Source organism: Pipra filicauda, unplaced genomic scaffold (assembly GCF_003945595.2).
Source record: "Pipra filicauda isolate LSUMZ 115617 unplaced genomic scaffold, ASM394559v2 scaffold351_size757598_pilon, whole genome shotgun sequence".
Taxonomy (NCBI): Eukaryota; Metazoa; Chordata; class Aves; order Passeriformes; family Pipridae; genus Pipra; species Pipra filicauda.
Window position 1 is genome coordinate 590,884 of NW_024104478.1, and position 24,020 is coordinate 614,903.

The window sequence follows — 24,020 nt, forward strand, 5'->3', positions numbered from 1 at the left end:
GTGTGCCCTGGTGGCCAACAAGGCCAATGTTATCCTGGGGTGCATTAGGAAGAGCATTACCAGCAGGTTGAGGGAGGTGATCCAGCCCCTCTACTCAGCCCTCGTAAGGCTGCACCTGGAGTACTGTGTCCAGTTCTGTGCTTCCCAGTACAAGAGAGACATGGAGCTCCTGGAGTGGGTCCAGCAGAGGGTAACAAAGATGATTAAGGGACTGGATTATCTCTCTTATGAGGAAAGGTGAGGAAGCTGGGCCTGTTCAGCCTTGAGAAGAGATGACTGAGGGGGAACCTCAGTGTCTGTAAGTATCTGGTGGGAGGGTGCCAAGAGAATGGAGCCAGGCTCTGCTCAGTGGTGCCAAGCAATAGGACAAGAAGCAATGGGCAGAAACTGATGCATGGGAAGTTCCACCTGAACATGAGGAAGAACTTTTTTACTGTGCAGGTGACCGTGCATTGGAACAGATTGTCCAGAGAGGGTGTGGAGTCTCCCTGACTAGAGATACCTTCTGGACACAATCCTGTGCCATGTGCTCCAGGATGACCCTGCTTGAACAGGGAGGTTGGAACCATATGGCCCCCTGTGGTCCCTTCCAGCCTGACCCATTCTGAGATTCTGTGATTCTCTGAGGGAAGCAGAACCTTCTGTCTCAGAAATAAAGGGGGAAAGAGTAAGAATTTATGCAGAAGAATTTTTTATCCTCTGATGACATCACACTTCTCTCAGAAGTCCTTCCTCAGTCCTTCTCCATTCTTGTGGGCCATGCAGCTATATACAGATTGTTCTACTGCAGCAGGGGAGGAGAGGTTAGTCACTGTTGAATTTTTTGTCAAGAAAATGTTACAAAGCTGTTATTTCAACATGCATCATGTATGCTTCCATGACTGGCACATCGCTGACATACTGCTGTTTCAGTCAGGAAGACAAATACCTGATATTTCCATCTCAGGGTACGTGCAAGAGGAATAAACATTCAGTGAGATAGACTCACCACATTTACCACAAAGTATAGCAGTGTAAGGATGTGCACAGAGGCAATTATCATAAAACAGCTGACACGCTGCAAGTTTACATCCTACAGTTTGCACCCTGCAGTTTCCTATTCATCTACTCAAATCAAAATGCCAAGACTTGCAATCCATCCTTAGAATAGGGCAAGCTGAGTAATCATACAGCTGCTTGCTCAGAGGTGGCTGAGTAGAAGAACTTGCACAGGGAAAATATAAGGCTTGCCTCCACAGCTGTGAAGTTCAATCATTTTTAGCAGACTGCAAACTACTTATGAATTCAGTTTGTTAGCAAGGGCACTTTTTAAAATTATTTAAAGCTTTCATATTTCCCCACACGATCACACTCTCTCAAAGAGGGGGTGAGGTAGGAAAGAATGTATGTTATCATCTCTTTATATTAAATTTGGCAGATGCTATAAAATAAGGAATTTTATAAGCAAAACGATATTAGTTTACTGTACCAATGGAATGTTCAATCAAAATCATTGTATGCCACACACATTTAAAAAAATTCAAACAAGTACAGAAATTCAAAGAAATTAATAATAGGTTTGTCTGCCAAAGTCTCCCATAATCAGCCTGAGTTTGTGTCAAAATTGTTTTCCATAAAAATAAAAAAAATGGAGGAGCTAAATTAAGATATAAGGCCGAAGAACACATTCAGATTTAAATTTACCTTGCTTTCACTGATGGAGAGTGGATCTGTTCTAGAAAAATACTAAATTATGTATGACTTTAAATTATCATTAAAAAGCTTCCTATTGAATAAAAGTATTTGACACAATTTAAATCAATCTGCTTGTATGAGATATGTATACACTGTCTAAAACAATGTTTTTAACATACTGGCTTTGGTTGTTCCACTGCATAAATATTTTAATATTTAAAGAGAGGTCCATATTTGCTGATGTTTCTCATTTTAAAACATACTCTAAGCATCTATCATAGGCTTCTTTTATAATTTCTCTCTGACCAAAAATATGTACTACTTAAAGAAAGCGTGACTACTTCTTTAAAGTTATCAGATTAAAAAGATCAGCTTGCAAGGAAGTACATCTGTTGTATCAGAGTGCACAATGGAGACCCTGTGTTGTGCCCTATATGAGGAGAAGACTCCCTTCTCCAATAAAGGAGACACATCCCTCTCTGTAATGACATGACAGAGAGCAAAGTGCTTCTTGTGTTAAAATTAGGGCCTCCAAGTCTTCTGCAATCTTGCTGCAGCTGGAGTGGGCAACGTCCATGGGTGAGGGAAAGGCAGGGAGACTTGTATCTTGGATGTGAGAAATACAATAGAATTAGGTTTGCATGAAATCAAACCCCATTAAACATCCTGGATGAAATGTTAAATCTAATGAAGTCAACACTAAAACATCCACTGCCTTGCAAGGAGGTCAAGAATTGATCCATCAGTTAAAGCAGAAAAAAGAAGCTGTAGACAGTGATCAGAGTTAGAATACGAAGCGTGTTTTAATCACCATTCAAGTAAAATGTTAAAGAGCTGTGGCACAGTTCAGAGGGTCATGGTCCATGGAGTAGAATCCAGATAGAGGCCTGTAGTCAGTGGCATTCCCCAGGGATCAATACTGGCTCCAGTTTGATAAACACTTATAAGTGTCTTATAACTCTTACAGTCTTATAAACTCTGAAACCCTTGTTTATCAATGACCTGCACCCTCAGCCAGTTTGCTGATGATATGAAACTCGGGGTAGTCACTGATACACCTGCAGGCTGTGCTGCCATTCAGCGGGACTGTGATAGGCTGGAGAGTTGAGCAGAGAGAAACCTCATGAGGTTCAACAAGGCAAGTGCAGGGTCCTGCAGCTGGGGGGGGAATAACCTCAAGTACCAGTAGAGACTGGGGGCTGACCTACTAGGGAGCAGCTCTAAGGAGAAGGACTTTGGAGTCCTGGTGTATGACAAGTTGACCATGAGCCAGCAGTGTGCCCTTGCAGGCAGGAGGGCCAATGGTATCCTGGGGTGCATCAGGAAGAGTGTGACCAGCAGATTGAGGGAGATGATCCTGCCCCTCTACTCGGCCCTAGTGAGGCCAGATCTGAAGTACTGGGTCCAGTTCTGAGCTCCTCAGTACAAGAAAGACAAGGACTAACTGGAGAGGGTCCACTGGAGGGCCACAAAGAGGATTAGAGGTCTGGAGCATCTCTCTTGTGAGGAGAGACTGTGTGAACTGTTCCTATTTAGTCTAGAGAAGAGCAGACTGAGAGGAAACCTCATTGCTACGTAAAAATATCTCAAAGGCAGGTGCTAAGAGGATGCTGCCAGACTCTTTTCAGTGGTGCTCAGTGACAGGACAAGGAGCAATGGCCATAAACTAAAACACAAGAAATTTTACCTCAAAACAAGGAATAATGTCTTTACATTGAGGGTGGCAAAGCACTGGAACAGGCTGCCCAGGGAGGTTGTGGAATCTCCGTCTTTGGAAACACTCAAAACCCACCTGGATTCCTGTGTAACCTACTCTAGGTGACCCTGCCTTGGCAGGGCGATTGGACTGGATGATCTCCAGAGGTCTCTTCCAACTCTAACTATACTGTGATTCTGTGATTCTGTAACTACAGATTGTCTTCAAATTTGCTGGAAAAAAAAAATCCATATTACTACAAAACTAAATCTGCAGTTTTCAAAAAAAGACACAAGTAATTTTAACTACTGTGACTGAATTAGAAGGAAAAAAAGTTTGATCTATAGTTCTTCTAGGATGAGAGAGATTGCTGCTATTAAGGCTGTCTTCTTGTCAATCAAGGCCTTCTTGTCAATCATGTTTTGTTTAAGTTTGGTACTGTAGTTGGCGCATTCCTTCCAGCAAAACAAAATTTAAAAAGGCAATTAAGCGCTCCTTTCTGCAGTAATATCTGGTAAATGTAGGAAGACATTCTCAGGCAATACTAACACTAATCAAACAGAAGACATACAAGAAAGTTACCATGGGGTTGACAGAAAAAAGTAAGGAGCTTACTAGCCTACTATACAAATAAACTGAACAGTTACATGGCTTTGAGAACAAGCACATGATGCTTTGTATTCACAGGAGTTATAAGAGGGACTCAAAACCCACGAAAAATACAGCTACTGCTATTTACTTCTATTATGTTTAGAGAAAGAGGACTTTGTATACATATTTCATAAGCAAAAGCATGCCATTAAAAATACTCCTGTCTAGCATTATAAATGTTTTCCTCCACAATGAATAAAGCAAGCCAAATACTGTCAGACTCCATGGATAATAGGAGCAGAATACAAGTTACTGTTTTCACCTAAAAACTACTGGGTTTATTCAGAAAATCTATACAACTTTTTTCAGTAGTCTTGCAACTATCAGACTTTTTCTTTCCTTCTTCCTTGTGCTTCTGAGTATAAGGTGATCATAAGTCTGGTAGGGCTTCCTAGACTGACAACCACCAGGGTTCCTGTCAGGTCTTGCTGTGCTAAAATACGTGCTCTTACACTTCACTACTCATTTTTTCTTGTCCTATCTAGCACACTTCAAGAACATTCTTTCACCCTCCACACAAGTGGCACCCTCTGTTCAATTATTTTTAATTCCTGTTTGTTTGAGCAGATGTTTTTTAGCTGCAACTTTACTCTGACTCCCAAGTTTGTCTGTTCTCTGTAATCTACTGCTCATGAGCTGCCTCCTGCAATTCTGTCTTGAAACACTGATTTACCCTGGGCAATGGCAAGCTGTGGTTTTGTTCAGTGCTACATCTGAATTCACATTCATTTTTAGACCTCTACCAGAGTACAGAAAGCTCCTCTTTTTACCTTCTATAGATTTTAATTCAATATGCAAACAAAGGAGTTCTCAATTTGACTCGTATATAGATATACAATATCCAACATTATCTAAAAATCCTAAATTCCAAACGGTCAGATTCTTAATTAATCACATAGATCATTAAATATTATCTCTGTTAGTATGATATACTTTCAAAAAAAGTATTTACAATGAAAAAAACCTTACCCGTTTGTGAAGCTGATTGAAAGTATGTTTTGCTTTGATACACTGTTCTTCCCGGTGTTGTTGGTTTATGTTTTACTTGTATCAATACACACATCTATATGATGCTTTATTACTTGTAGAAAGAGCTTTGATTTATGAATAATCCAATTCTCACTGTGTTCAGTGAGACTATTTACAAACACAAGAGCAAGCTTGGAAACTCAGAGAGTTAGAGAACACAAACAAATAGGCAACAATTAGTTTTGATGTTCATGAAATAAGTTTCAGCAATCACATCTGGTAAGAGAAAACATGAAATTAAGAGAGGTTTCTCACATTCTTACATTCATTGTTACTTAATAGCAACAATGTCTGCTTAGTGGTTTCTTACCTCTCATTTAATGTAAGATTAAAATCTGTTAACAGTGTCCCATACTGTTTTTAAGCTTTAATCATACTAGAAAATACAGAAAGAGGTATGAAACCACTCAGTGGTCATTACAAAAACTCCTGTAAGACAGCTGAGGGATTTTGCAGCTATACATGATAAGCAGTGGCCTTTTGTCCCCGGAGAAAGTATGGGATGCAGATGGGACTGTGGAGCAAACAGTAGCTGGATGTTAAAGGGATAAGTATAAAATACGTAATATTGCAATAAAAAACCTGAGGCTATCAGAAATCTCAGATTCATCGATTCAATAAACCACCTCTACCCTAGTTAAACTGTTCTTACTTGGCAGTTTTCCTTCACAACCTTTAGCAATAAAGATGGGTTATTTTGTAAATGGCATATTCAGTTCTGGAGCTCCATTTCATTACAGGCAATGGATGCTATCGGAGACCTCTGCATCCAAACTATCATGAGTACACAATGAAAATAACACAATTAGTTTTCTCACAATATATTTACACAGCTTACCTTAGACTTTACCTGTGGTTTTGCTCTCTAATGCCCAGCAAATGAACAGTTCAGTGTTGGTTTTGGTGAACTAAAATTTAAAAAAATAAACACCACACAAACCACAAATGTTTAACCCTAGTTAACGTGAGATAAGGGCCTCTGAGAATGTATTTAGATTAAATCTTGAAAATTTAGGACTTTGGAGTCCTCTGAGAAAAAACTCACATTTTTATTAAACAGAGCATACATCTACAGTTCAGCATTTCAGTGACAGATAATCTACACCTCTAAGATTGAATGATTATAGCATTATTTACAAGCACACTGGACCAAATTAAAAAAAAAAAAAAAGAATGTGAGAGAAACTTGAGCCTAAAAGAATGTAAAATATTCACTAAGCTTTTGGCTCAAGATTTTTTTACATATATGTGAGACAACCTAACTACTGTACAATATCAGTGACAGTCTGGAGAACTACAAGATGACTCTCTCAACAGGTATATAAACAAGTCTCTTTATGACAGACAACTGGCAAGGTGCATTTCCCAGCCCCTGAGCTCTCTAAGAATGTGGTATGGGTCATTCTGAAAGCTGACACATCTCAATCACCCACCTTTAAGGTCACACTTCACCCCATTCACCAGTTTAGTCTCATACTATAATGTCCCAAAACCTAGTAGCAAAAGAAATTAAGGCTTTATCAGAGCTTAGGTATATGGGTTACAGGTTAACAGAGATAAAAGTCTTTATTCTAACCTGTATTTAACAACCAAATAGAATTTTGTTGATGCAGTAGCTCTCACCCACAGCCCTAGTTGCACTTTCAAGAAGTTCTGAACTCAGGGTGCTGTTTTCAAACAGATTAAGACTGTGTAAACTGGGGCTACTGTGCTCCCCTGCCTTGAGCTGACACTTTTGCAATGACCTAGATAAAGGACCTATTCTGACCAAAAAACACATCTAGGAAAAAGGTGAATTCAAGATCTTTCTTTGTTAAATATTGTGTGATATTTGACATCCTGTTTTAGTGAATAAAAACAACAAAAAGGATTTATAACTTCATTAGGGATTTTTTTGCTTGTTTGTTTCTCTTACATAGTGCTTCATTCTCTCTGATTGAGAGAGACATATTCTGAGAAATTCATAAATCTAAAAAGTCCTGAAAAAAAAATCACCCAATAACTATCACATATCCATTATATTAAACTTTCAGTGGCTGATGCTGTTAGAGACTAAGAGAGAGACAGAACATGGTGCCTTTGTACACACTTAACATGTAACATCAAGGAACAGGAACTTATTTACACCTGTCCTGAAGGATAAGTTGCTGCTCAAATCACAAAAAGCAATGAAAATCAGGGGGGAACACTGTAATAAAAGCTAACTTGTAACATATCTGTCCATTTTAATATTTAACATATTATAAGCTATTTAACATATATATTTAAATTACAGTATCATACATACAGAAATCTCCATTTCATTTCTGCTCTGTAAAGACAGCAATCATCTTGTGCAGTACATACATCAGGAAATTCCCATTCAATAAATGAAGTTCTTTCATATTCTAGATACACCTAACCAAAAGGTTGAAAATACTTGCTAGTGTGTCCAAATAATTTGTGGCAACATATAAAACCATTACTTTATAATGTTCTTAATCTTATTTTTATAATGATAAAAAACATTAACAATAATAAAAAGGTAACAAAAATAATTAAGGGAAATTTTAACTGGAAAAATGAATTTAAAAACAATAATAACAAGCAACAAGCAGGGTTCAATTACATTAGCATACTGTCCAAATAAAATTATGTATGTCCTAACTGCATAATGATTTCTCTTCCTCCTAAGCTAAGCTGACAGCATTCTGGAGAGTTTGAAGTGCTACAGATGCCAGCCGTGTCTGGCACAGTGATCCTTAGACTTCTTTTGACTATCAATACCTAATATTTTTTGTGAGTCACTCTACATCTTAACATCAAATTAAATGAGGAAAACACTCTAAAGATGCTGTAAATAATCAGGAAGTAAAACTGACATTTTATTGAATATTTTAATGAGATTAGTGAAAAACTTCAAAATTTTATTGTTTAACACAGTTCTGTAGGACATATGCAGATTAGCTAACCATGGCCCACAGACTACTTTTCTGCAACCACTGTTCTAGCGCAGATAAGACCTCAGTGTAAAATATCTGTGTAATACATCACTGTCACAGGCAGAACCAATTTTAACAGAAAACTCCTACCATCGACCACGTGCCCTGACATTTTCACTGCCAACGGTTATTTCTTCAATCTATACTTTTCCTGAAACTCAGAAATTGCTTACAGTAGGAGAAACAGTATCAAAAAAGTATTAACATCATTCAGTAGTCCTTCAACACAATTAAGTAGTACTATTAAGGAGAAAGAAATAGCCCACTACGACCCATCAGCCAATAGTCCAGCTGGCCTTCTGGCTTGTTACAGCATTTTCTCTTTGTTCATGCTTACTTTTGATTTACTGGAGATCTTACCCAAATTCTCCTCTAAACTACTTTGTACATAATTTTTAAATGCACAATCAGAATATGTGGGATACTTTGTCAGTATAATTGAAAACATATAGATGTAACAATTCTACATGTATCTTTGACACATCTGAACGAAATGCATGTCTCATACTGCTTCTGTTCAGCATTTATAAAAAAATTCCTGAGTCTCTTGTAATTTACTGGGAGGCGGGAAATGCAGTCACATGAAAAGCCTGAATGTACCCAAATTAGAGTGAATTTGTGATAAATGTAACTCTCTAGTTTTTCATACCCAGTCAATAGCATTGAAGAATCCCAAAGACAATACAACCTAAACTTTATCAGTGTACGCTTCTGCCATGGGTTCAGTTTTACAAAGTCAATCCTATATACCATCTTGCTAATGCCAGAAGAGGCACTCACATTCCTTCATTCCTCGAATATAAACTCTTGCTATTTTGTGCCACCTCTAAATACCCACCTGACCTCTCACAGAGCAGATTCAGCTTGCCCAAGTAGCAAAAAAAGTTAATATAGTCCATGCATGTTAGAGGGAAAACCCAGTACAGTACCACTGCATGCTCTTGATGGTTTTCTTGCCTATAGTGAATGAACCACAAATGCAATGCCTGTTTTTGGTAAGGGGCATTAGACACCAGTTGTGTTCATGCTTTGGTCAAGAGTTACCATGTTTTAGAACTATATTATAAATACAGTTAGTGAGTTGTGTCAGTAAAGAGTATTTAGTATCTTTTAGTATTAGAATGAAAGCCTCCATTTAGTTTGCAAGGAAAAGAGGGTGGATGATGGACGCACATAATACCATATATTAAAGAAAAATTCTGAACTTGACAGTACCAGTCAGTATTGATTAACTTGATCTTCATTAAGATTGACACTTACAGGTTTTCTGGAAGTGAAGTATTTATAGCTTTCTTCCCTATCAAGAAACTATATCAAGACGTAATCTTAGAGCTCTTCTACACTAAAAAATAGCAGAACAATGGATTCCTGTGCCTGAGACTCTTTGGAAAGTGGCATTACATTAATACCACATTATTAGGACACTAAGAGAGGCTCAAATTTATTTTGAGATCCAAGGGAATATTTGTATTGGCAACGGTGAGGTGTTAATATGATTCAGCTATACTGGAAAATCATATCCTGAAACATTAATCTTGACCATTGTTTGGGGAGTGGTGAGATGATCGATGGCCTCAGAAGTGAGTGCAGTAAAACAAAGTTTGTCATTGTGTCCACAAGACTGGAGAAACTGATTTCAGCAGCTCCTTGTGGCTTTTAGTGACTCCCACAAGCTCTGTGCAGTGATACAGAAACCATGTCTATGTATTTTTTTTAGGATAAGCAGACAAAATATGGACTATTAAGGTACCTTTAAGGAACTATGCTCTTTGAAGTGTATACACACAATTGTCTCCCATCATTTGCAATTGTTCAACATCTTTGTTCTGAACTGACTACTTGGTCATAGCATCTCTTTGCACTGACATTCAGGATTTAGATATTTTCAGTTGTTTTAGAAATGCCGACAACTTTGTATTTAATTATCTGTTATATGTCTCCCTAGCTTTACAAGACACAGTTAAACTTTTCTCCATTGTCTTTTATAGATTCCCAACTTCTTGGAGTAAATCTGAAGGAGCAAAGAAGCAACTAAAATCAAGCACTACAGCCCGCCAGACAGCTGCAGACTGTGACTGTTCAGTGACTCAGGTCTTTGAATAACTGTCTTAGCAATAATTACATCATTCAGATTTTTATGTCTTTTTAATAGCTACTTTACCAAGAAAAAAATCTTCCCCCAGGGTTGTTGGTTCTGTGAAGCAGGAAAGAATGAAAACAGCCACTGAAACGTCAGTTCCACTCCTAAGTACACATGATGAAAGCTTTTCTCTGCTATGGTCTCATGAATAGGCTTGGGGCCATGTTCCGGTGTCTCTGGGGAAAATGGCCTTTTACATTCACCCCCTGGCTCCCCAAACTGTAATTTACACTCCTGTGATCATTAATCCAGCAACACTAACCACGCGGGCGATGCTCTGACACGCTGCGCACACACACACACGCAGGGCTGACACCCGCGACAGGGGCCGCAGGTCCCGCGGCAGCTGAAACCCGAGGGGTAACGGGAGCCACCTCTGGGGAACATGCACAACATCTGCGCCCCCGGCCCCCTCCTTCCCCCTCTGCTGGGCGCCGCCTCTAACGCGTCCCGGCTGCCCTGGCATGGCCGCCCCAGACCCCTCCCTCCCTCCCGCCCGGCTCAGCCTCTGCCGCCGCGGGGCCGCCTGGGGCAGCCGCCGGGGCGCTGTCCTGCCGCAGGTGGCAGAAAGGGGACTACGCGCCCCAGCGTGCACTGCGCTCGCCTCCCTGCGGGCCTACCCGCGGAGGAGGCTGCGCGGCACGCTGGGTAGTGTAGTCGCGGCCGCGAGGCGCGGAGGGCGTGGCAGGAGAAAAGCGGCGTCCGGGGGCAGCGGCGGCGGCGGCTCTGGTTTTTCGCGGGAGTGCGAGGGGAGCTCCAGCTGAGGGCAGTGGTCGGGCTGGCGGGGAGCAGCGGGGCAGGCCAAGCCAGTAGGCGGCGGCACCACCTGGACGCGGGAGCGGCGGCACCGCCCGCCCGCCCGGCGGGGAGGGGAAGGAGGAGGCGGAGGCGGGGGGAGCGGAGCCGCCGCGCGCTGCCGCATGTGCCTGGAGCGGCGCCGGAGCGGGCAGCGCGAGCCATGGCGGAGCACGGCGGCCCCGCCATCCCCAACGGCGAGTGCGCCGCCCGCCGCCCCGGCAACAGGGTCACCGTCGTGCTGGGCGCACAGTGGGGCGACGAGGGCAAGGGCAAGGTGGTGGATCTGCTGGCGCAGGACGCCGACATCGTCTGCAGGTGCCAGGTGAGGAGGAGGAGGAGGAGGCGGCCGGGGGCTCGGAGGAGGCCGCGGATGTCACCTTGAGGCGGGCGGCCCCGCCGGGCGCTTGTGCCCGCCACGGTTCTACCCCCAGCGACTGGGGAGGCGCGGGGCCGGAGTCGGCGGGGGCTGTGGGGCTCTCACCGGGAAAGACTCCGCTGCCCCGCAGCCCTCCCGCGGCTTCTTTGTCCCGGCGCCGGGGGAGGAGGAGGAGGAGGAGGAGGAAGGCGCCCTCCTCGTCGCCCAGAGCTGGCCCCTGGCAGGAGGAACGCGCCCGGGATCGGGTCCTCCCTCCCCCTCAGGCTTCCCACCCTTCGTGTTGGGGGGGGGCGCCGGGATGGGGCCGCGCTCGGCTGCTCCCGCAGCATCGCCGCGGGGCCAGGATCCCCTTCCCGGCTGTGTCGGCGGGAACCCTCCCGGGCCGCAGCGCCGGGAGCTGCGCGGAGCCGAGCGCGAGTTGCAGGATGCACGTGGGGGGATCCCTGTAGTCCGCCACAACTCGGGCTCTTCGGCTAAAACGAGCTGCTAGAGGACTCGCCTGCCCTTGCTTTCAAGATTTGTTATGTCAATGGAATCTTATGTTTAGCTGTTTGTTTATTTATTTATAATTTTTTTTCTCTGTGTAGAGGCCTTATTCCAGCAAAAGAGAAAAACACAAACAAACAACCAGACGAGTCTAGCCTGCAAGCACAGTACTCTTAAATGCCTACGTTAAAACAACACAGATCTGAGGAGATGTTTTTCCTAACATCTCTAGTTCAGTAGTGCTGTAGAGTACAGCACAATGAGCTAAAGCCATGCACGGTGTTTTCTTAAAGTTAAGAGAGACAGTAGCATAAAATGCCTACAACATGTGCAGGCTTCTTGTAAGTATTGTTATGTATGTGCTTTTGTTGAATGCACAATTTAAATTTGGTCTTAAATAAACATATTTTGGAAGAGCATACCATTCCCCGGAGAGTGCAGACGCTGAAGGTTTGTGTTATCCAGTGAGAACTGCACATAAACTGGTGTTTTCAAAAACAAGTCCTTGCAAAGCTGACAAATCAATACCTTGAACTTCACAGAATTTAATTTTGAAGTAAACAAACATTTTTAAATAATGTTTTCACAAATGAAATTTTTTTCCCCCTTAGATCATGTTTTTTTAAAATCTGATTTGGTGCGATGGCATGACTGCCTGGCTTTGTGGGTCATAGAACATAGTGACTCAGTTCGTCCTTTACGACTTTGTTCTTGAAACTTGAAGGGCACCTAGATGAGTGTGTATGTTTAACGCTAGGAAGTTTTGGAGGAGAGACAGAGAGGCAAACCATGAATTTCTGTGTGCACATGTCTTAATGGATTTGTCGGTTGTTTTGAATCCACTCGGTAAAGGATCAAGAAAAGGGAAAAATTATGGTGTTATCTCAGTCTTGAATTTCCTGGTCAGTTCTGCCATTTCTAACAGCTTGTTGCTTCTGATGAAGTAAGGAGTTTTTCTTCCTCCTTTCTTCCCTTTCCTGTTGATGGCTGTGCTCCCTAAGTCTCCTCCCATGCCCTGACTCTGGCACTTGAACAGTTCTGTAAGTTGATTAAACTCATCGGAGTGGCGGGAAACTATTTTCTGTTGGATTTACTTGCTGCAGTTTTAGAAAATAAAACTGAACTTCATTGGCTTAGAGGGCCTTGGTGAATAGGAGAGCCCAGGACAGGGTAAGCACAAAGAACAATTTCTCAGAATGAGAGGGGAAAATAGGAATATTTTCTTTCAGTGGTACTGAGCTATTAAGTAAATGTATCATTAAATTATTAAATAATTTAATATTATTACATAATCTTGTTATGTATGTGACCATATTTGTGATGCTTTTGTTACTGCTGTTAGATTAGAGTGTGACCCTTGTGCTTTTTGTAGTGGTACAAGTCCAGAAAGAAAAGTCACAACGCACTTGGTCTGGCCCCTGCTAATATCAGCTTTCCGTAACTGGAGCTTCTGATCCTTATTTCAACACTATACTCTTACGTATTCCACGATGGTTCTTTCTGTTCATCACACCAGAGTTGCTAGAGTGCCTGTGGATGACATCAAATATTTCCAGCGTGTTCTTGTGGAAAATTTATTAGTACATCTGTTGGAGGACTAGGGAAGTTGTTGTAGCAGGTCTAAGATGTCTTAGAAACTTGGGTTATACTTGCAGTGAAACACTCTAGGGTTGACCCTTGTTCTGGGCAGATGCAAAGCATAAAAAATGTCCTGCCCCAGAAATGACAAGCAACTTATCGCTTAATTTTACAATGCCTGTAAAGGCATTCCAAGACGTTGTACTCTCAAATCTATGGCCGTGCCTTCTTGTCTCCTACGTAGCAGGTGTGCTGATGATTCCAGTGACTTGTTTGATTGGCCAGCTGTGACATTTGGAACCAGGTACTTACTTAGGCACAATTACCTGAATGAGTGTGTCAGGAAATAAGTTGCAATATGACTACTTCTTTTAAACACTACCCTCCCAAGTATTTTATCTTTGATTTAGAGTTTGTGGAAAGGAGTCTTGTGCTCAGAGCAAGAGAATGGTATTTTCTTTTCAGGAGACAGCTTTGCATTTATCAGAATTAGTGTTATGTTTTCAAATCCAATTGTTTGAAGAGGCTAAGCTAAAATTAAAATACATCCAAGGGGCCACATGTTGTTGCTAAAGCTGGCAACTATGATAGTTTTGTGAAAATGTTGCTAGTGCCAAGGGTTCAGATGCAGTTTAAACAAACATGTCCACATAACACGTACTTGTTCTTCTACTGTAAAAGTTGAACTGGTCTTGATTTACCTCTAGGAGGTATCTGGTAAAATGATACTGTTGATAAAACAAACGCATTGGTGAAACGTTTGCCCTTAAACTTACATCTTGTTTTCAGTGGCTTAAAGAACAAAGTCTATTTACCTGCTATCACATAAATTGTAGTCTAGACAATAAAATAGAACGAGAACTGGTTTGAGATTCACAGATAGTTGCCAGAGAAATTGTGGGTTTATGTGTTTTGGTTGACATTGTTTCCGCTTAGTAAGCAGCTAGCCTTGCTATGATCAAACATGGCAGTTTTGAAAAGTATGCATTGTATTTTTGTCAATTCCCCAGGTAATGGAGAGTTAAAGGAAAAAGCTTCTTGTTCTGTTTAAGGGACTTCCTACCGTTGCAGAATGCAACCAAATTGGGAAATTAATTACCAAGGTTTATTCATTTGTGGGAATGATGGAAGTGGCAAATTAATGCAAGCAAATTATTTTAGATAATAATTTTATCAAACACAGTACCAAAATACGCTACGTGTCTCTTGCATTAACACCACCCCTCCACCCAACCTACCAGGGTATGCCATACAGCAAAATACGTAATGTCTGCACTGCATGAATCCGTTCTCATTCACTCATTTCATCGGCAAATTTTTGCTCACTTCCTGTTCTAACTGTTGGAGGGAGCTGATTTATTCAGAGAAAATTCAGAGGTAAGATTTCTAAGCCTCCAGACATCATTTCTATGCCATGTTCCCTATGCTAAAGAATCCCATTTCTCTGCTTCTTCAGTTCTGTTGTGCATCTTGTTGCTACTTCTAAACAGATTTGCAGCTTCTTACCAAATCTTCTCATCTAATTTCAGTGTGGTCTGCCTGCTGTATGGTCACACAATTCCTACTCCTGAACTGCTACTGCGTGGGAATTGCAGTGTGTGAAGTCTTTGTACTCCCTTTTCCTCTTCCTCCTGCCCCAACAACAGTGTGTTTAGCAATGCCACTGCTGATCACTTGATATGTGGCAACTGCAGTGCACGATCTAGAGAGGTCTTCAGTGTGCAGATCCTTGGGGTTAAGCAGTTACCATGGACCAGCTGACAACTGCTGACTGAAGTCCTCACACCAATGCTGCCTGATACCTCCATATTACTAATCTGTATATGGTCACTTTTTATTTTGAACTGGAATTTTTTTATCTTCCATTCATCAAGCCCACTGTTTTTCTAAATATTCTCACTTTAAAAAATGTTTTTGTCTAAAGCCTATGCAAGCCATGCAGAATTAGGAATAGCAGAATCAATAGCTATAGCTATTAGTGCTTTTTCTTAGCTGCTCAGGCATTCAGTAAGTGATGCTTAGCTAGAGCTTTCTTTTTTTCAGTGCTGGGTGCACTTTTGGACCTTGTAGTGGTTGGCAGTGTGCCAGTGATGTGCTCTGGTGAGGAAAGAGAGGTCACTAAAATGAGTTCTTTGGCCTACTCCATCAGTGAGTCATATGCTTTACAGATCTGCTTTAGAGCATCACTGACAGGTGATCTCTTGTTATTGTAAACAATCACACAAAGTCTGCATTATTTTAAAGAGAATAACAGTTGAAATCTGATTTTACAGTTCATAAAGTTTGTGCCATAAACAAAGGCAGCCTTAAGAGCACTGAAGAGCAAATTACACCTTGATCTATTGATTTCTTATTGCTCTTTCAATCTTACTGTAACTACAGAAGCTTAATGTGTGTGTTTGGTTGGTTAAGATGCAGTACTCTGTAGCAGCTTATTAATTAAGATTTCAAATGCTTTTTCTATTTCTGCTGTACTACCTCACACATTTGGAAGGTGTTCTCTGTAAGTATTCCCAAAGTCACTTTTTGGTTTTGTTGTCCTTTCTTGAATATTCTTATGACTGTAGCAAACACTGGTGGGGTTTTGTGCACTGAAGCAATGTAGCGCTGGACATATCTGTGCTTTGAACATTTTTCTTGTTCCTGATCTGCCTGCCTCACTTGATATCTTCTATCTCTTTGGAATAAATTGGTCTTTATTCTGGACTTGAATAATGACTCCTGTTGCCTACCTAACATATGCAGGCATTACAACAATATAAAGTTTTGCAAGTGAGATAAAACGAAGTCAAAACTAGCTCTAAAGAGTCTTTCTGAATATTGTCTTTCAATAGCAGTTCATCAGAGCTAATTCTGTCGCTACAGAAAAATGGATGGAGTTTCTTGAGATTGATAGACTTCAGTAAAGTTAATGTTTTATTTGTTAGACCACAGGTGAATGTGTAAAATAATGTGTTTATTCTGTCATATGCTGCCTCAGACTATACCCTTGATCTTGTTCTGATTCAGCAATACCTGTACTACATGCTCAAAAATTTCTGACGTCTGGCCAAAGTTTCAGAAACCTTCATAAAGTCTGTGATATAATGGCTCCTTGAACTACGTTTAGGTCTTGCAAACATGAATGGATTTGTTAAACGAGAAAATGGCTAGCTGCTGGATGTTTTTTGTACTGAAACTCAGGAATATGTTATTCAGAGCAGAGTTCGTTAGCTGTTAATTAATTGGGGTTGGAGGGGGGAGAAAGAAATTAATCACAAGATCTGGGATGTGAGAGAATGAATTGGTTATCAAAACCTTGATTTTTTTAGTTCTTTTTAATTATTTATGCATTTTTGAAAGGGGGATTGTTTGCAGTCAAGTTCAAAATAAGTTTTTGACACTATGTATTGAAATGAGAGCAAATAGCCTAGAAATTGCAAAGCTATGCCTAGTTGGGGTGTGTCACACGGGTTCAGATGTGTCTCTTCCCTAGACTGATGAGCTTTTTAAAGATGTGCTCAGCATTCACAGAATCTGATTGTGACAAGAAGCAGCCTTTCGTGTGTTTCTTGTAAGTAATGGTAGTATCCAGCTTTCTCGAAGTATTTTTGACTTTTCATCTAAGAGTTAAAGGAAAATGTTTACAACTGTATGATGCCAAAGCAGCATTGACTTGCTTCTTGTCCAACTTGGCAGTCACTTGGACAGCTAGCTCAGAAACAACAGTGGTTGCCCTGAGCTAAAAATGAATCCTGGAATGTGGTAGCAATAAAAGTAAACTGTAGAAAAAATTATGCACACACACATCTGATGGGGAGAGTTGAAAGGAGTGTATGGCTTCTTCCTAAACGTTGCATGAGATAACATCTCTTTAAAGTAGACAACTGATTTTTATTCTAGAGGAAATAACTTGAAAGACTTCTTTGCTCTTCCCTGAGGCATCGTATTTTTGAGATAGACAACTTGGCATGATCATGTCATAAGAAAAGGCAGTGATTGTCATCATAGACTTTTTGGGTAGATGGTTCTCTTACATGCACATGTCAGTATTTCAGAGCTGCTTTAAATACTTTGGTATTTAGTACCAGTATAGAAAGCCATTCACAATATGCTGTTAATTGTAATTCCAGTCTGCTTTCCTCAAATGTTTTTTTCCCTATGCACGTCCACTGCCAGGTAAAGTTGCAGTAATGCAAACCAGTCTTAGCGGTTACAGGAGTACTGCTGGCTGTAGGTGAGGCAGCGGGGTTTGAACTGCTGTCTTGATGTGTCTAAAATTAATTTAACCATTCCAGTTGTTATACTAACGTCTAGTCTACCCTTGACTAATGGAGACGTGCTCTGAAAATAAAAAACATAAGTCAACTTACATAGATCTAAAATGGAGAAAGATACACTATTGTTCCTCCATCTTAGTTTCACGTGCAGTGATTTCTTACTTGCATGTTCTACGTACGTATATGCATGTGTGTCACACTGAAGCGTACGCTTCCTTGGCTAGCACACGTGGCACACATTTATTCTTGCTCTTTGTGCTCTACACAAAGGTTTTAAAAAGCAAGGAATGTCTTTTTTTTTTCTTTCTTATAATGAGGAGTTGTATTTTTGCTTTCATTTTAAGAACAAGCAACTCTGCTTTCCTTTTTGGTTTTGCTGAAAATCTAAGTTGGTACATTCATGTTTCCTATTAGACTGTTGGCATTTTTTTTCTAAAAGAGAAAGGAAAAACCCCAAAGTTTTAAGTTAGAATGAATTTGAAATTAAGTGAAAAATGGATATATTAAATATGCACATTTTTCTGGAAGAGTCCCATGTGCCAGGAAAATGGAAGAACTGCAGATCCTTATCCCTTGATTGGTCAAGTCCTTTATATACTTTTCAGGCAAACCAGTGAGATGGGCTGCAAACCTAGGAGCAAGGAACTTCTTTGATCAAACTTCCCAGAGGAAAAAGGTTCTGGTTCAGGATGTCCCTGTGTAAGCACTTGAGCAGGGCTTTGTATCATTTTCAGAGTCTTTTTGGAGATTCCGTGTTTCCTCAATTGTTGGCTTCACTTAGCTTTAGATAAGCTTCTAAGTTAGCAGGTATATAGAATAAAACAGAGTTTGTAACACCCAGTTCCGTTAACTCAGTTTTGGTAGTGCTGATTACACACTGTAAACTTGAAGTCTTAGCTGATAAACTTTACTGTGCTATTTAAATTCAGCAAGAAAATAATCTTTTTGTTTAAAAAGAGCATCTCTCTTTAATCCTGTCATTAGAGGTCACGTTGCAAAAAGGCTGATGAAGTAGTCATCAATACAACTTTCTGAAGACCAGCATAAGTCATTACTGTTTTGCTAAATTACTTCATTAAATTATCAAAACTCTGCCATAACTCCAGAAAAAAAAGATTGCTTCTTACTATCTAGTGAATCAGCTCAATACATGAACGTTCCCTAGGGGCTTCTCACTAGTACAGCAATGCAATTCCAGAAGAAAAATTGCTGTTAAATATTATTATCAATGCTCCTTCTCCATGCTTTATATGTGATTTGAAAGCTGTTGTGCATGGACAGAATATAACAAGCTAAAGAGCTCTTGTGCTGTGGGAAGGTTCAAAGGAAGAAGACTTGAGTGTATGAACAACTTTAAGGATTAGAGTTTACCAGTCTGGGTCCAAAATATACCTTTCTAAGAGTTACGCTTTTAAAAATTGTTTCACTGTTCAGAGCTCTAAGGAAAAAAAAAATCATAAAACTGTAGCAGGTACTTGCATGAATATTGTTGCTAGCTTTATTCTGTTCTTTATCCAAAATACTTTAGGTGACTTATGATAGTTAAAAGCTATAGAAGGCAAGAGGCAGTAAGTAATTTTGCATAGATGGGGGAAGTGCTGACATGATTGACCTTAAAATTACCATAGATGTCCTGTTAGAAACACTGTTCAATCAGTGTGTTTTAAATGTGTCCTTTTCGATATTATTGATTAGTCTTCTGTAAGTTTTCCAGTAGTATTATCTGGACCATGGCACAGTGTTGTGTTACCTGGTGGATTTGTGTCAGGTGCACAAGCATGGTGTTTGTGGCAAGTGTTGCCTTCCAGCACTTTGATAGTGGTTTTTGGCTAGTGGGATTGTTTGATTTATTGATGTTTCAAGCTTGTGTCTAGTCCAATGTCAGCTAGCAGATAGCTAGGTGACTTTTTCCCCTTCCAAATTAGTATTTTCAGGCACTCAAAACTATTGCAAAAAGGGTGTTTCCAAAGAATGTTTATCAAACAGCCCCCAGATGAGCAATACTTGCAGCTGCCTTTGCTATCTAATAACCCCTCTGTGCTTGTGTCACTGATTCTGTTCACATTTGCTGGGATAGGTATGTTTTAGAATAGTATCTTGTGTGTAGTACTGATCAACCTATGTAAATTGAATATGCAGATTCTTGGGTGTGGTGCTTACACTGAGAAGGATTTTTAGGCTACTTAATATTCTTTAGCAAGCTGAAGGAAAAAACCTTTTTTTTTTCCTTAAAAAAATAGTATCTCTGAGCAGCTTACCACTGTAAAACATTTAAAAAGTGGTGTTTCATAGGGAATGTTTTATGGAATTAGGCTTCTAGAAAATCAGGTAAATATGGGGTTTTGTTACAGGGATTGCTGTCACTCTAACAGTACTAGTGTGATGATTTGTCTCTTAGTGTGCACTTTTCTGTCATATCTCCTGTATACTTAGCTTTTCTACATGTTGAATAGCTTGGATATTTCAAGATTACCAGCTACTGGTTAGGGATCATATGCTTTTTCAAGAAAGCCATTTAAGCATACTGTACCAGTAAAGCTGGAATAATGCCTTTTAAAAAAGCTTATGTATTTGGTTATCCTACAACAGGTTTTGCTGAAAATATTATAGACTGGGTAAAGCTCATGCACCTGATCTTACTTTCAATATTCTACTTGAAAGATTCTAAAATAATACTATAATTCAATAATGTCAGGATTATGTAAGAAGAAAAAAAGCTACTGTCTCTTAATAGGATTTTTAGTTGTTCATCCATCAGAGCATCAAACTAAGAAGTCCCTAAACTAAACCCATATACTGAAATCATAGAAACATAGAATGGTTTGAGTTGGAAGGGACCTTAAAGACTGTCTAGTTCCAATTCCTCTGCCATTGTCAGGGACAGCTTCCACTAGACTACGTTGCTCAGAGCCCCAGCCTGGTCTTAAGACACTTCGAGGGGTGGGGCATCCAGCAGTTCTCTGGGCAATGTGTTCCAGTGCCTCACCACCCTCACGGTAAGGAGTTTCTTCCTAATATCTAATCTAAACCTACCCCCTTTCAGTGTAAAGCCATTCCCTCTTGTCCTGTTGCTATGTGGTCTTGTCAGAAGTCCCTCTCCAGCTCTCTTGTAGGTCTTCTGCAGGTAGTGGGAGGCTTCAGTAAGGTCACCCCAAAGCATTGTCTTCTCCAAGCTGAACAAGCACTGCTCTCTCAAGCTGTGTTCACAGGAGAGATTCGGCAAAACTGATCATCTTCATGGCCCTACTCCGGACTTGCTCCAACATGTTCATGTCATGTTGGGACACATGGCATAGTTTCACACTTGTTATTCATGGTGACTTTCACGCTGTGTCCTCAGATAAATGGAAAGAAATATTTTCTTTCCAATCCAACTGGCACCCTTCTCAGCTGGATATGCGCAGAAGCTTTAAAAAACAAACAGCCCTCCCCCAGACCAAACCAGCAACTCTTTAAATAGTACTAGGAAGCTTTAATGGCTGAGGTGTTTTTTCCTATTCTGTTTTGGTTTGTTTCTTTTTGCATGAAGACTATGATTAGAGCAGCTATTTCTAAGATGCCCAACTTCCTAATTCCATGAATTGTTTGAACTGATAATGTTGTGGGGAAAAAAATAGGTGTTTGGTTTTCCTTTCACTTTGAGCAAGGTCATGTTTTCCGTGTTACCAGCACAAGTGTTCAGTGTCACCTGGTGGCAGTTCTTCCTTCAGCATTGCTGGCAGCAGTGTAGGCTGCAATTGGGAATCTTGAAAAACTGGAGACTGGGTCCAACGATGAGACCAACTACCCTATCTTTGGTGTGTTTCAAAGTCTTGAGCAACAGCAGTGGTCCTAGGTATTGACTCCAAGGTAAAGTCAAAAGTTAAGGAAGGACAGCTTGTATTTATATTACTTTCTGTTAAAAGGTTCATGCTCCTGGCAGTTGAACAGTTGTAGAAATTCAATTAGAGACACAATTTAACATTGTAATTTGGTACATCTGTGGGCTGCTGAAAGTGCAGATTCTTTGGTCACCAAAAAATCCTTTGGGAAAGGAAAGAGAATTGTTCCAAATACTATGCTGAAAAATACAAGGAAAAAAATAACAGAAGAAAAGGAGAAGGGTCACACAAACAATGCTTTTAACTTTTTAGTGCTAAGAAGGTTGCTGAAGCAGAAAATCCAGTTTTGAAAACCTCAAAGTGTGCTTAAACTGCAGTTCTGTACCTTGGTAGAGATGCACAAATAAATGGTGCTGTATTGAAGCAAAGTATGCTTGGGACTTCACAAGTAGTGGCTGTGTTAGCGTCTAGATAGGAGTTCTTAGTGGTCTTTGTTTTGGGTTGCTGCTTTGTTGCTAGATGGAGAATCGGTTTTGTATTCTGTTCTTTGTTCTTTTCCTACATACTAATTTTTCTGTGATGAAATGAGCTCAAGTCTGGAGGCTATTTTCTAATGTAAGGAAAACCTGAAGAGAAGTGGTTTGGCTTTTTTTTTTTTTTAAAAAGTCGCTCTCTTCTAAGTGAGCTGTATTAGAACTTAAAGGGAGAAGTCTGTTTATATTCTTACCTAAATAGCCTAGTAATAACCTAATCTAGAGAGATATTTCATTGTTAAATAAGCAAAAGTTAAGCATTATGCACATTAACTTCATTAAGTTCCTAGTCGCTGGTGTAATATTAAAAACTGATTTTTTTTCTAATATTTTTTTTAATACTTTCCAACAATATACTGTCACTTCACACAATTTGAATATTAGGTGATAAAGCCTCTGGGGCAATAAGCATCTGCTTTTCTCTTGTGTTTCTTTGATTTTGTGTCCTTGGTATGTTCTGGGGTGATGCTGTGGTAAGAAAATGTTCAGGTAACTAGCAAATACCTTCTGGCATGAATTCCAGAATGAAAAGATTTAAAATAACAAAATGTTGGGATATTCTAGATTGTGCCTATTGAAATGAGAAGCTTGCAGTGTGTAGGGATTCTGCTGTGTGTAACTGAACTTGAATGAATTATAACAGGGTTATAATTAGAAATGAACACAACGATTTATCTTCTCTTTGGTAATTCTGTATTTAAGAAAATAATATGCACAGTTGTTGGTTGGTTGGAAATCAGAATTTCAATGATTAGAGTATTATGAGTTTATTTTTTTTTAATTATACATGTTTTTCCTAATAAGTGTTTAAACTGACACTTAGAGGCAGGAGGTTTTGCAGAGAAGAAAAAGGTTCTTAAGAGACTTGAGACAGTCTTACTTAGGTCCAAAATCTTGATTTTTCCTTTTCTGTCAGGTGATCTGAGAGTTTACAATGCTGTATCTGGTATTGTAACATCCTGTGAGATGCAGCAGTGAAAAAGGAAAATTTTCACAAGCATGTTTTTGGGAAGCACATAAAGACACGAGTGGGTCTTTTGTGTGCATGTGGTTGCTTTGTTTTGGTGGGGTTTTTTTTCCTTCGTGTGTTAGGTCAGTGGGGTTATACCACTCTTATAACAGCTGTATCTGAGCATGGAAACCATGGAAGCAGAGGGAGAGAACACAAAAATTTATGAAGCAGGTTCAGTGGGTCTTTGTTTTGACCTTGAAAGCTCTCTTCTGGTCCTACCTATATGGCCTGTCCTGAACTGTTTTGTTAGGTTTTTTGTGGGGTTTTTTGTTGGGTTTGTTTTTTTTTTCCCCTCAAAAAGGCTTCTCTGCTTGTGTTTTTTATTAGGTATTTGTGTCTTTACTGTCCTTTAGAAAGTTTCTTTTGCATAATTTTGGAATAAAATATTGCATTGCAGTACCATGCAAGCAAAGTCTTGAGTCTGTTAGACATTGCTGACTATATCATGCTATTTTATTGTATTGATTACCTTTACTTCTTTATTAATTTTTCCGGTTTTTCTATACCTGCACAATATTATTTCTCTTCCTCTGGCAAAGTCTAGGCTGCCTGATGTCCTTCACAGCCTGCATTCTGAATTCTGCTTCCATTCTGCAGAATGGGAAGAAAGCATCCTAGTAAAGAAGCTCTTTGTTCAGAGTGCTACTGGGGCCTTCTTGTACCTCTCAGATATAAGAAGTCATCATTTCCCCTCTATCCTTTTGTGCAATCCATCTATTTGAAGCTGAATCCAGAGTTGCCTTGCCCTCATGAGTGAGTGTCTTGGCCATGGCACAGATGTTGGCTCAGCTGAAGGAAGTCTTGTTGTGCAGGGCGAAAGGCAGAAGGAGCCACTGCTACATGTATGTAGTATATTCCAGACTGAGCAACAGCATCTTTTGGTCTTGCTGCACACTTTTCCTCTCTGTTTGTGTTTGCACACAGGTGTTTCAGTTTTTTCTCTCCCATTTATGGGAGAGAACTTCTGTTGCTTTGGTACCTATAAG

The 24,020-nt window shown here is 40.3% G+C and overlaps 1 protein-coding gene across 1 annotated transcript in view; it reads left to right on the top strand.

The window, feature by feature from the left end:
• Positions 1-10,878: 10,878 nt before the first annotated feature.
• Positions 10,879-24,020, top strand: part of ADSS2 (adenylosuccinate synthase 2) — a 38,882-nt gene continuing 25,740 nt past the window's right edge. Inside the window, exon 1 of the mRNA XM_027740993.2 lies at positions 10,879-11,291. Within this exon, the coding sequence (XP_027596794.1) occupies positions 11,130-11,291 (162 nt within the window). The 5' untranslated portion in view covers positions 10,879-11,129. The remainder of the gene's footprint in view (positions 11,292-24,020) is intronic.